General features: G+C 54.7%; 1 protein-coding gene across 2 annotated transcripts; it reads left to right on the forward strand.

Annotated features, from left to right (window-relative positions):
* Positions 1 to 1,473: 1,473 nt before the first annotated feature.
* On the forward strand, positions 1,474 to 11,852 carry MCM5 (minichromosome maintenance complex component 5). Of its 2 annotated transcripts, none has more exons than XM_040596493.1 (17): positions 1,474 to 1,555; positions 1,817 to 1,999; positions 2,905 to 3,031; positions 3,143 to 3,271; positions 3,725 to 3,897; positions 5,177 to 5,332; positions 5,430 to 5,596; positions 6,206 to 6,377; positions 6,539 to 6,650; positions 7,399 to 7,542; positions 7,854 to 7,919; positions 8,890 to 9,066; positions 9,170 to 9,282; positions 9,553 to 9,681; positions 9,947 to 10,089; positions 10,923 to 11,050; positions 11,493 to 11,852. In XM_040596493.1, exons 2-17 carry the CDS (start codon positions 1,833 to 1,835, stop codon positions 11,592 to 11,594), a joined length of 2,205 nt encoding a protein of 734 aa, XP_040452427.1. In that variant the 5' UTR covers positions 1,474 to 1,555; positions 1,817 to 1,832; the 3' UTR covers positions 11,595 to 11,852. The 2 variants fall into 2 exon arrangements, with proteins under 2 accessions (XP_040452427.1, XP_040452428.1); XM_040596494.1 differs by having other exon boundaries at positions 1,479 to 1,563.
* The last annotated feature ends 1,229 nt before the right edge of the window (positions 11,853 to 13,081 follow it).

Consider the following 13,081-nt stretch of genomic DNA (forward strand, 5'->3'; position numbering starts at 1 on the left):
CTGTCTCCGTGATGCCGTCTGTTCTGGTTGTGACCTTAATCCCAAAGACATGCTTTCCTACTGATCCGTTTTAACGATCAGCACCGAACCTGCTCAAACAGCAAGAATCAGAAGGCAGGTCCTGCTGAGAATAAGCAGTGGGAAAGATGGGCTGTCATTAATCTCAGGCGCTTCTCTGCCCTGCCTCCCTTCCAAAATCCCCTTTAATGCTTCTCTATTTAGACCCATTTGCCAACGCCTGGTAGAAAAAACAGTTAATTCTTTAAAAAAAAGATATCTGAAAAGCTGGGATATGGGCTTTAAAGCTATTAAAATACAAGAACATTCAAATTCATATTAAGTTCTACCTATTCAGTCCCTCTAACCCACTCCAACTAAATCATTATGTTCATTCAACCATGCTGAACAACTAACAAAACATTCCAAACACGTAAACAAATGCTCACGAGCTCTGAAATGCACTCTTGCCACACTCGGCCCCTCCTGCCGCTCAAAGAGATCATAACTGTGACCTCAAAGTTAGGAAACCTGGGTCCAGCCTGCTCACGGCAGAAGGGGTGTGTGGTGCTCTGGGTATCGCACGGCCATTGCGCTACCGCACACTAGAGGACTCCAGGCTGAGCTTCAAGCAGCCTTCAGAAGTAGAGGCTAAAGCTTTGCTTGTACTTGGCTGCGACACCGGTATCTGGTTTCTCTGCAATGACAGGACGCTCTGTTATTTTGCACCCGCCGCAGTTAAAACCTCCCTCGCACCGCACCGCGCCGCCCAGCTTCGTTTTCATCTCTGCTGGGCACGACCCCGTTTCTGAAGGGCCAGAACGCTGACGCGATGACCTGCCAGCCGCCCCCCAAAATACACCGCTAGTCACGAGACAAGCGCCCCGGAGAACACGCACGCTGAGGCGGCGGCGGCGGCACCACCGGCAGCCGCCCCCGTTCGGGTGCCGCCAGCCCCGCTGCCCTGCCGGGGCCACCCTGCGGCGGTGCGGCCTGCCTGCCATTTCCCCACAGCACATCCCACCGCAACAGGCCCGGCCCGGCCCCTCCAGCCCACAGCAACCTACCGCTCAGGGAGGGCCCCCCCCCGAGCCCCGCAGGCGGAGCCCCCAGCCGCCCCCCAGGAGCCGGCAGCACTCATTCATTTTACCCTCGGTAACTAACGCCTCCACCCACCCCTCGGCCTGCAACGCTGCCCCCGCCGCGGCCGCGCCTCCCACCCGACAGCTGGGGGCCACCAACGCGCTCCCACGCACCGCCACCGAGATCCCACCCGCCATTTCGCCTCTCCCCTCCCCGCCCTTCTCCCCCAGATTTCGCGCCAAACCGCGCGCGGCCGGCAGGGGACGGCGCGCCCCGACCAATCTACGGCAGCGGCGAGGCCACGCGCTTCCTCCCGGGGCGGGGCGAGAGGACGGCGAGGGCCCAATCCGCGGCTGCGCGCTGCGGCCGGGCCAATAGGAGTGCGCGGGGGGGGCGGTGGCGCGCTCCGTGCGGCAGTTTGGTTTCCGCCGCGCGCTGCTTTTGCCGCGAAAAAGTTGGTGGCGGCTTCCCGCAGGTAGCGAGGTGCGGGGCGGGGCGGCGTGGGGTGGAATGGGGTGTCGGGGGTGTCCCTGGGATGTTGGGGTGGGGGTGGAGGACGACAGGACCGGTGCGTGGGGTGGGTGCAGTGCGGCGCGGCGGTGGGGGGATCCCGTGGGACATTTGGTGCGGGGGGGTGGGGGGAGGAGGAGCCTGGGCCCGGGCCCGAGGCTGGGCCCGGGCCCGGGGCTGGGCTGGGGCCGGGGCTGGGGCTGACCGTGCACTCCCACCCCCGCAGGGCAGCAGTAGTCGCCATGTCTGGCTTCGACGACCTCGGCGTTTTCTACAGTGACAGCTTTGGGGGTGATGCGTCGGTGGATGAGGGGCAGGTTCGGAAGTCGCAGCTGCAGAAGCGGTTCAAGGAGTTCCTGCGGCAGTACCGGGTGGGCACAGACCGGACGGGCTTCACCTTCAAATACAGGTGCCGCTGCAGCCGCTTTTCTCCTTCTGCACCTTCCCCGCTCCTCTCCATGCTTCCACTCTGCTGTTAACCTCCTGCCAGCTATGCACACCCCAGAGAGACAATAGCCCATGTCAGCTTTTTTCTTGCCATAGGCTGTGAAGAGCTCTTTGTCAGTATAAGAAATTTTGCCTTTCCCATTTAGCCTTATAGGAAAACTGAGGTCTGGTGTTCTCCCAGATTTTTTGGCAGCCAGGCAGAGGTAGCAATAGAGGGATCCGCACTGCCAGGCTTGCACTTAATTGTGAAATTCAAGGTCTGTCTTGAAGTTCTAGTGCTTTCTAGTCTGGAATTTTGTCTGTATCCATTAAAATCGGTGCAGCACTGTCCACGTGTGCCTTCTGAGGCTGGGAAGGTCCCTTGACCATCCCTTTGCCTGTGCAGCCTGGGGACACACCTGTAGAGCATGGACACGGAGATGTATCATGCCAGGGCTGGAACAGTCTTTCACCTTTCATCTCTGAATTTCATGGATCCTTCCTGGCTTTTCTAAGGAGAACATTGCCTGCTGTGCTATTACTTTGGTGTCTTTAAACCATATTTTAGGTATCATAGTGTATTATCTTGTGTAGAAGTTTTCTAATTGCCTGTCTGGTTTTTTAGTAAGCCATTAGTGCTTTGCATTGTGACTGCAAGCCCTGGTGTCCCTGGTCTTTCTGTCATTTTCTGTTAAATTTCAAAGTGGTTTTGGGTGAAAGATTTGCCCTGGTCCCCCTATGCTTCTCTTGGCATTCTCTTGATTTTCCCTGTTTGCTTTCCAAACCAAGGACTCCCTTCAGAACCTTTCTTCTCTTCTCCTTGCTTGTCATAAGGTCACTGTGGGTGACTCCTGCTTTCTGCCCTGCAAACCGCTTATTGCCTTCCAGGGATGAGCTTAAACGCCACTATAACCTGAGTCAGTACTGGGTGGAGGTGGAGATGGAAGATTTGGCCAGCTTTGATGAAGATCTTGCTGACTATCTCTACAAGCAACCAGCAGAGCACCTGCATCTGGTAAGGGTGGAGGAGGCTGGCAACCTGGCATACTGACGTTGTCACATCGTGAGAGCAGCTCTGACAATATACTGTAATATACCTGTAATATCCTAGTTATTCCCTTTCTAGTTGGAAGAAGCAGCAAAAGAAGTTGCAGATGAGGTTACCCGTCCTCGTCCTTCAGGGGAGGAAACTCTCCAAGATATCCAGGTGATGCTGAGATCAGATGCCAATGCAGCCAACATCCGCAGCCTGAAGGTGAGGTGAATAGGCTGTCACACTGAGCGGTGAGTGACAGGGCTTCCTTGTGTGTGGGCGTGATTGCAGGAAAGCTTTTGGTACTTGATTGTGTAGTTCAGGACATGGGTTGTACATTAATTCACAAGGAGAGATACCCTGCAACTTAAATCACACTGCAAACGACTGTTATTGCTGGTCCCTGCTGCAGGGACATTATTGCTGTTGATGATGTTCTGCATGGAGTGTTTTGTTCTTTCCTCTCTTGCTTTGAAATCAGCATGGCTTAAGTCATGCCACATTCCTCTGTTGCTGCAGAGCAGAAGAGTGACATTGTGCAGGCTTTTTTGTTCTGGTACTTTAGTCTCATGGATGTGGGAAGTGTGGCTAAGAAGGAACTGTGTTTCTTTAGCTTCTATATTTTCCCAGCCATCCTCCAGTGATGACTTTCTCACCTTTCCTTTTCCTTTTCAGTCTGACCAGATGTCCCACCTTGTGAAGATCCCTGGGATCGTAATTGCAGCAACCCCTGTGAGAGCCAAAGCCACCAGAATAGCCATCCAGTGCCGTAGCTGCCGCAACACCATCAGCAACATCGCGGTGCGCCCAGGCCTGGAGGGTTATGCTCTTCCCAGGAAATGCAACACGTAAGGGCTGACATGGGGATACGTGCAGCAGGCTGGTGGGGGGAAAAGAAGACTGTGCCCCCTTCTCCTCCTCCCCCTCCGTCCCATGAGCACCGCAGAGTCAGCTCCCTGTTGCACCAGACAAGCATCTGTGCTGCCTTCTGCCTCCTCCCTACGTTTTGCCCTTGTGGCTGCATGCACCTGTGGCTGGCGAGTTTTAGTTCCATACATCCGTGGTCACGCTGGTTTTGATGCTGCCTGACCAGTGCTGCAAGCAGTGTTGAGCAGCCATGTCCAGGGAGTTCTTTTTATCTGTAGGGCATTTTGCCTCTTGTACCTAAAGGTTCATTCCTGCCTCTAGCTGTCCCATAATGCTGTGTTAAGCTGCTGTCCTTTTTGAAACAAACTTCTTAACTTCTTTCTTCTGCTTCCCCCTCTCCAGGGGGCTGTTTTGCATTACCTTCTGTAGGGATGCCTTGCTACTAACCTTCAAATCCTGCTTTACAGCTCTGGATGCCAATGTGAACTGTGAGCATGAGGCTGCCGCTGTGCTGCAGCTCCTACGCCAACTGAATCCTAGTGGGTTGCGTCTTCGAGCTCATGCCTGCCAGTATTATTTTCTGTGGCTTACCTATAATGCAACTTGAGAAGCCTTTGGGATAGGGATCGTTCTTGCACGTAGTCTGTATGGCACCTCACACCTGATCCTTGACTGTGTGAGTGCATCTGCACTCTTGTGTTACCCTCCCTGAAAGCTCTGCATGGAGTCAGGCATCGGTAGTGATGTACTGAGACAGCAGCAGGACACGGAGGTGCTCCTTGTCTCGGAGAGCTTGTAGTCTAGCAAGGCAAATGCGTCTCGAGAGACTGAGAGGTTGATGGCAGCCTTGTCACATTGCTAATTGCTTTCTCACCAGAAACCACTTAACATTTGCTTTGTGTGCGAGGTCATAAAGAAAAATGCCCTGCTGTGTTGCTGAGCGTATACTGTTACCTTCTGTGTAATTAATGAATTACCTTCCTCCCTGCTTTTAGCTTGCAGGGGACAGGGGGAAGGCAGGGAGAGCACTCAGACAAGTATCACCCTGTTTATGGCTTATTCTCCTGCATGCTTTTGGCAGCTGTTGAAGACAAGACAGGGGGCTTGGTCTGGCCCTGTGTGACTGCCATCCTCACCTGCTGGGCACTGCTCAGGGGGGCGGCTGCTCTGGGCTCTGTCACTGCTGTCCCCTCTACAGGGGGGCTCCCAGGGGTGGCTCTTGAGTGCCAGCAACTTTACCTGATTGATCTCTCCGCACAGAGAACAAGCTGGCCGCCCAAAGTGCCCGCTGGACCCCTATTTCATCATGCCAGATAAGTGCAAGTGTGTGGACTTCCAGATCCTGAAGCTGCAGGAGTCCCCAGACGCTGTGCCACATGGCGAGATGCCCCGGCACTTGCAGCTGTACTGCGACAGGTACCGGCGCCGTCTCCCCACCCTGGCCCCGCTGGGTGTTGCTGGTGCCATCCTTTCCCCCACTGAGATTCCTCTGCTTTCTCCTTCCTCCTCTTAGGTACCTGTGTGACAAAGTTGTCCCAGGGAACAGAGTCACTATCATGGGCATCTACTCCATCAAGAAATCTGCCCAGAGCAAGAACAGAAGCCGTGACAACGTGGGCGTGGGCATCCGAAGCGCTTACATTCGCGTGGTGGGCATCCGGGTGGACATGGAGGGCTCAGGTGAGGGCTGCTTTTGGTGACCTGGTCTGTGTTGGTGGCTCGGTGTTGGGAGAGGCCCCTCCCTGAACAAGGTGGTCCCTCAGCAAGGACTGTGTGAAATCACAGCCTGGATCCTTCTCCGCTGCTTAGATAGCAGAAGGTTCAAACCAGTCCAGGGGTCTATCTTGCCCTGGATGCTCTGCAGTAGTCTTCTGTATGACTTTCAGTGATATTAAATGAGGCTTCAGCCTGAGTTCTCCAGGGTATTTAAGTGCTTTTATCTTATTGATCATAGTGGGAATCTACTAAGCCATCCCTGAGGATCTGGGCTGCAGTCAATAGTTACAATTGAGCTATGTATTTAAAACATGGTCCTGACTGTAATTCTCCCTCTGGTTCCTCCAGAGCTGTTTTGCCCAAGATCCTTCCTTTTCTCCTACCAGCCTTAAAGGACACAGCCTGCCTTGCTGGGATAGCAAATGCCTGCCCTCTCCACCCTTTCCACTTGGTGGCACTTGGCATGATCTTAAAGAAGGGATTTTGGTGGTGGCAGGTGGAGGGGGAGTAGTGTCATTTACTTGAAAACATCCATTTGTTTGCTGTTGCATCACTCTCCTCATCTGTGTACAGGACATACCTTTGCTGGCTCAGTGACCCCTCAAGAGGAGGAGGAACTTCGTCGCCTTGCTGCTATGCCCAACATCTATGAGACTATTGCCAAAAGCATTGCTCCCTCCATCTATGGCAGCACCGACATCAAGAAGGCCATTGCCTGCCTCTTATTTGGAGGCTCTCGCAAGAGGTGAGGAAGAGTCATCCTGGTGGAGAGAGAGTGGTGGCATTTATCCACAAAGCCTTTGTACAGTCTTCTGGTGGTGCTGCCAGCCACCTGCCACTTGTCAGCAATGCTTGAAAGGCTCACCCATCTTTCCTGCCTCTCTTCTTCCCACCCTGTCACTCCAGGCTCCCGGATGGGCTGACCCGCAGAGGAGACATCAACTTGCTGATGTTAGGTGACCCCGGTACAGCCAAATCGCAGCTGCTGAAGTTCGTTGAGAGGTGTTCGCCCATTGGGGTAGGTGGCTTGAGGGTGCCCCCTTGTAGTGCAGCTTGTTTCTTCCTTCCGCTCCTGGCATAGCACCAAAGACTAGACAGTGGTCACAGCAGATACCTGCCCGTGCATCCACAGCTGGATCAGCTGGCAGAGGTGCAAACTGCCATTTCTGGTGCTATCTTGGAAGAGGTGGGGTGCAGGACAGAGGGTGGAGGAGGGAAGGGGGAGCAGGTAATGCCTTTCATTATGATATGAGCCAGGCTATTTGCAGACATCAAAAGACGTGACTGGTGCTGCTGTTTATTGTTGAATCTTGATCAGTGGAGAGGCTGGCTGGTCAGGACAAATGAAGTTGACCGCATCTCAGGCACGAACCTCTAGGCTGAACCCAGGCATGAAATTATACTTTCAGCTGTGCTTTCTTGTAGTCTCTATTAAACTCAGCCCATGACTACATTGTTTCATCAGCAGGGGGGGAAACAAAGCTAATGCAGCAGCCCACCAAACAATGAGTCACTCCTTGTTCTGCACTGAATACCTGTATTTGTGTGTCTGCAAGCCATCTGGTGCGTCACAGCTGCTTAGTCCACGGGCTGGGACTAGGCAATAGTCTTGCTCTGTACGCAGCAGGTCTGCTTTTTGTATGTGCTGAGGGGTTTTGCTTGAGGTCCTTGAATTTCCTCCAGCAGTGCTGGATTTGGCAGTGCTGGAGATGCTCCGGAGCCCTACAGCGGCTGACGTGCTGTCCCCTTGTCCTGCATGCTGCTAGGTTTACACCTCAGGGAAAGGCAGCAGTGCTGCCGGCTTGACGGCCTCAGTGATCCGCGACCCTTCCTCCAGGAGCTTCTTCATGGAGGGAGGAGCCATGGTGCTGGCAGATGGTGGAGTGGTGTGCATCGATGAGTTTGACAAGGTACCCGTGGGGCTGCTTGTGTGGGAGCGGGAAAGAGAGCCCTTGGGCTGCCAGCTCCTGCTGGGAGAGCCCAGAGCTGCAGGAGAAAGGGCAACTCCTGATGCTGCCTCATTTTTTTATGGGGAAGGTCAGGGCATGGGGCTGCAGGGAAATCTTGGTTATGTCCTGTGCTCTCGGGCAGAGGTTTCTTGCAGAGCTTTACCTTGGGTGTTAGCATCTGTGGGTGTGTATCTGAGGTCCAGCAGAGGTGACTGATGATGACTTTTTTTTTTCCTCTCCTTGCCTCTTTTTTTCCCATCTTGGATGAGAAGATGCGGGAGGATGACCGTGTAGCCATTCACGAGGCCATGGAGCAGCAAACCATCTCCATTGCTAAGGTGGGCTGTGGGTGCACATCACCCCAGGGCAGGAGCCTGACTTGCTACTGAGTTTCTGAGAGCCCAGCAACCAATGGTCGTGCATCTGCTGCCAGAATTGCCTGTTTTAGTGTCCAGGCAGTGGTTTTGATGGTTACTGGTTTCTCTGATCTGAGACTGGTCAGCCCTATGTGTAGGCTTTGGGTTGTCTTCTCTTAGGCAGCTTGAACTTCAACAGGGCTGAAACGAGCTCCCTTTGCTCTGCCTGTCCTCTGCTCCTCTAGATTTAGTAGTTTGGCTGATGTCCCTGTGTCACAGCCTGATGTCACTTCTTTTTCTTCCTTTCCACTGTTCTCCACCCCCTGAGGAGATCTACAGAAACTGTCTGATATCCTGGTACCAGGTCTTCTCTCAAATGAGAGTTTCTCTCTGTTTCCACTGCTCAAGCTTGCTTGCTTTTTTTTTTTTTTTTTTTTTTTTTTGTAGCAGTTCTGCTCCCTCCTGTTTGTTCTGGCCCACCCTTCAGCTGTTCAGCCCATGGTAACAGAGCACCTGCCACAGCTTTTCCTTGCTGGTCGCTCTTGCCCTGCTACCTGCAGACCTGCACTTTGCCCCCGAAGTTGCCCAGGGACACTCAGCCCCAGCTGCCCACGTTCTGGCACAGGTCACAAACCTAGGGTGGGTGGGGTCTTGTGTGTCTTTGCCCTTGGCATGAGGTTCAAATGAAGTTACTCAGTGCTCAAGTCTCAGCTGAAGCCAGTCCTCTAGAAGGGCATGCGGGAGCCCCACATAGTTCCTGTGCTGACCCTTCTCCAGTATGGAACGACTACAGAGCAACTGGATGCTACTTAAGGGGTTTTATTTATGTGCAAGTGATTGAGGATGAGTCCTTACAAACTGCTTTAGACCTTTTGCTATGAGTTAATAGCCTTCTACCCTGCTGTGGCATGGTCATGGTCTTGACCCCATCCATTCCTCCCTCCCTCCGCAGGCAGGAATCACAACCACACTCAACTCTCGGTGCTCAGTGTTGGCAGCTGCCAACTCCGTCTTTGGGCGCTGGGACGAGACCAAGGGTGAGGAGAACATTGATTTTATGCCCACCATCCTGTCCCGGTTTGACATGATCTTCATCGTCAAGGATGAGCACAACGAGGAGCGAGACATGGTGGGTTGGGGCATGTGGGTGCAGTGGGGACTCATGGTGCCCCGTTTTTTGGGAGGAGGAAGCAGGGGGGTTCCTCCTGCCTGACTGCCTTCTGCTCTCCTAGACACTGGCCAAGCATGTGATGTCCTTACACGTGAGCGCCTTGACACAGACTCAGGCGGTGGAGGGTGAGATCGAGCTGAACAAGCTGAAGAAGCTCATCTCCTTCTGTCGGACGTGAGTGAGAGGCATGACCTTTTGGCAGCGCCCAGGCTGCCCAGTGGGAGGGAGGCAGTGGTGAGGAGCAAACCACGCAGCAGATGCTTGCAAGTGGTGGCACCCAATCTGGGTGACCTTTTTTGAAGTCCCGTCTCAAAAAAAGGGAAGCAAGAGCAGCTCATAATGGTGCCGCAGCATGGCGCAAGGAAGCGAGGGGTGTCTGGGGAACCCTGTGTGCAGGGGACCCTCCCCAGCGGCACTGCTTCCAGCTCCTGTCCCCCCTTGCAGGAGGTGTGGCCCTCGGCTGTCAGTGGCAGCAGCGGAGAAGCTGAAGAACCGCTACATCCTGATGCGGAGCGGCACTCGCCAGCACGAGCAGGAGAGCGACCGCCGCTCCAGCATCCCCATCACCATCCGGTGAGCAGCCCCGCCCTCCTCCCCCCACCGAAACCCTCGGGATTGGGGTTGCGTTACTGGGAGTCACCTGGGATAGCCCAGGCAGAGGGGGTTAGTGGGGTGCTGGGGTTTAGGGGAGCCTTCTGTGAACAGGGCAACATTGGAGGTGCCACGGGGGGGCAGAAGGTGGCCAGACCGGAGTAGGTGGGGGTGTCAGGGGTTGGGTGGAAGGAGAAGACCCCTCATAGCTACTGTAGAAAGCAGGGAACATCTCTTCTGGCTGCAGGCAGCTGGAGGCCATTGTGCGCATTGCTGAGTCCCTGGCAAAGATGAAGCTTCAGCCCTTCGCCACAGAGGCAGACGTTGAGGAGGCTTTGCGGCTCTTCCAGGTGTCCACCCTTGATGCAGCCATGTCAGGCAGCCTGTCAGGTGAGGGGGAGATGCTCTGTGCTGGGGGCAGGAGGGACATTACGGGTCTGGTTGCTCGCGGCAGGGAAGACAAGCTCCCCTCCTTTTGCAGCATGATCAAACTAGTAGGCTGCAACAAGGCTTTACCGTTGGTCAGATTCTACTGTCTGTGCTGTATCTCCTTCCTCCAGAGGTCAGACCACACTGCTCCTCCTCCATCCAGCCACCTCTCCCACCATCCTCAGGGCTATTTAACTACTTAGCTGAAACGAGCTACAGCTGCACATCATCCATGTCAATCAAGGCCACAGCTGCATGTTATCAATGCTAATCAACCCACTGCCTTCATTCCTCTGCACCCTCCCAGGACCAGGCTGGCAGGGGGTGCTACCAGACAGGTGCTGGACCTGCTTTCTGAGCAAAGGCAAAGCACTGCTTGTGGTGGCAAGGGGCTGTTATGGCTGTGGCTCACAGGGAGGGCAACAACAAATAGCACCGAGGGTCTTTCACCCATGCTGAACAAGGGAGGGATGGTCTTGGCTCCCTGTGGTCCCAAGAGCAGAGCCCAGTGCTGGAGGTGGTTCCCCAACCTGTTTGTCCTCTAACATCTTTCCCCGTGGGGGTGGCAACTACATTTCCTTGGGAGGCAGCGTGGCACAAAGAGTCTGAAGGAAGCTCCAGCAGTCATGTCCGCATTCAGCTGTGTCTTTGGAGCTCCACAACCTTTGATGGTAGATTAGTTTATGGGTTTCCTAAAGTCTCAGACGTGCTTCTTGTGGGACACACAGGAGATGGGCAGTGGCTTAGAGTGATGCCTGGGTGGCACAGGGAGTTCATGCAGCCTCTCCCTCCAGGGGCAGAAGGCTTCACGACACAGGAGGACCAAGAGATGCTGTCCCGCATTGAGAAGCAGCTCAAGCGTCGCTTTGCCATCGGCTCTCAAGTGTCAGAGCACAGCATTGTCCAGGACTTCACGCGACAGGTGGGACAGGGACCCTGCGGAGGGTTGGGCTGTGAAAGTGGGGACTCCAGGCTGCCGCTTGGGGGGTGAAAGCCATTCCCCAAGAGGTGGCTGAAGAGCGTTCTGGTCATACCTGCTTTTGAAGTTATTTGTAGGGAGTGGTGTGCAGTGTGATTGCAGAGTTTAAAGGAGTGAAGGAAGAATGCATTTTTCTGCAGAAGCACTGAGGTTTGGGGCTGTTTGGGTAGGTTGCTGTGCTACCCTTGGAACCAGAACCATTTGATTTATGATACTGGCTGCAGTCACACCTGAAATAGTGAAAGGAACATCAGCACCTGATGCCACAGGGCTCCTTCCCTTCAAAGAGGGACAAGCCAGGCTTTCGTGGAGGTTGCAGGTTTCTGCTGGACTCTAGTGAGCTTTCCACTGCCAGCTTATCTCCCCTTGTTCTCCCCTTTTCCAGAAATACCCAGAACATGCCATCTACAAGGTGCTGCAGCTGATGATGCGGCGGGGGGAGATCCAGCACCGCATGCAACGCAAAGTCCTCTACCGCCTCAAGTGACCTCCCCATCTCGCACGGAGAGGGAGCCGCTGCTGTCTGACGTCTGCGCGTGTACAGGCAGTGCCCCATGGCATTGGAGCCCGCTCCTGGAAGCAGCTTTTCCTTGGGGAGCCAAACAGCCCAGGGCCTCCCTCTTGAACCAGGGTTCGTTCGCGGTGGTCAGAGTTCCCCTTGGATGCTTTGTCACTGTATCATGTTGGTGTTTCTCTGAATTCCTAAAGCTTTTCATGTGTGTTAAAATAAAAACTAGTATTGGTAGCCCAGGGTCTTTGGCTGCTCGGAATGACAGAGGGAACGTGTCCCCTTCCCCCTTGAGAGGTAGTGCAGGATTTTGGCTGGAAAGGCATCCCTCCTGCTCATCCTGCGTTACCCACACCCCAGCACCCCCCTGGGGACTTGCCTCAAAGCAGGATGCAATCCCATGGGCAGCACCAGCAGTCCTAAAGGCAGAAACTAATTTCTCACTCGGGGTTTGGTCTGTCTATTAAGATATAAATACTGTTGGCACAGGCTGCCCTGTTGGGCTTTGGTGTGGGAAGCACCTTACCTGGTCACAGCGTGCAGCGGCTGCCGTCTTCCCAGTCTCCTGGTGGCAGCGGAGGAAACAGCCTGCTGTTCCAGGCTTCAAAGCTGCTCAGCTTTTCCCTCCTTCCCCTCTCCAAGGGCTGCAGCAGTCAAATGCTTTACCCTGCAGCAAAGCGCTGTGAGAGCCCTGCTGGAGGCATGGGCAGAGCCCCCCGTTTGCCCCACTGAGGGTGGGGGTGCAGGGTGATGCCCAAGAGCTGTGTGCCCTCATCCAAGTAGCCTCTGCCACCTTGTTTACGTGCTGACTGCTGTAGGGACAGTGGTCCTGCTCACCAGGAACCTCTCGTGCTCTCTGCCCTGGGGTGGGCTTGTGCAGCAGCCAGTAGCCCTTCTGTATTTGCTGCATGACCTTGCGCGTGTCCAACCCTGCAGGTTTTTATCATTTCTAGCAAAGTAGTATTGGTTCTCTTCAATGTCCTCCTGAAGACCTAAGGTGCAGGTTGTCCCTTGCCAGGCACCTCGGGGCCACTGCCGGTGTGTGAGATGGTGAGGGACTGAAGGCAGTGAAGTCTTGGGCGTTGCAAGCAAGCAAAGACACTGCAGGTGCCAAGAGGCTGCTGCTATGTCTGTGGGTGACCTTCAGGCTGAAAAACACCACAGGAGAGGCTTCGTTAGCAAAAGAAACGTTCAGGGCCAGCAGAGGGTACCAGAGCCTTGAGGATGCTGGGCTGCGGTGCTGCACGCAGCGCTGCTCCCTCTGAGAGCAGGAACCAAGGGGTCCCTTGTGGGAGGGCGCAGAGTGTAGGGTACCCCCAGCCTGGCAGCTGTCACACAAGGACTAGGCTCCACTGCAACCCTTGCCGGGGGGTTCAACAGCATCCTTCTGTTTCTGCACGGCTCACAGTGCACTCCTGATGGGGCTGGAGGTGGTTATGAGGTCGGGGGTCTGTCTAGAGGGGCCA

This window comes from Falco naumanni, chromosome 5 (genome assembly GCF_017639655.2).
Source record: "Falco naumanni isolate bFalNau1 chromosome 5, bFalNau1.pat, whole genome shotgun sequence".
Taxonomy (NCBI): Eukaryota; Metazoa; Chordata; class Aves; order Falconiformes; family Falconidae; genus Falco; species Falco naumanni.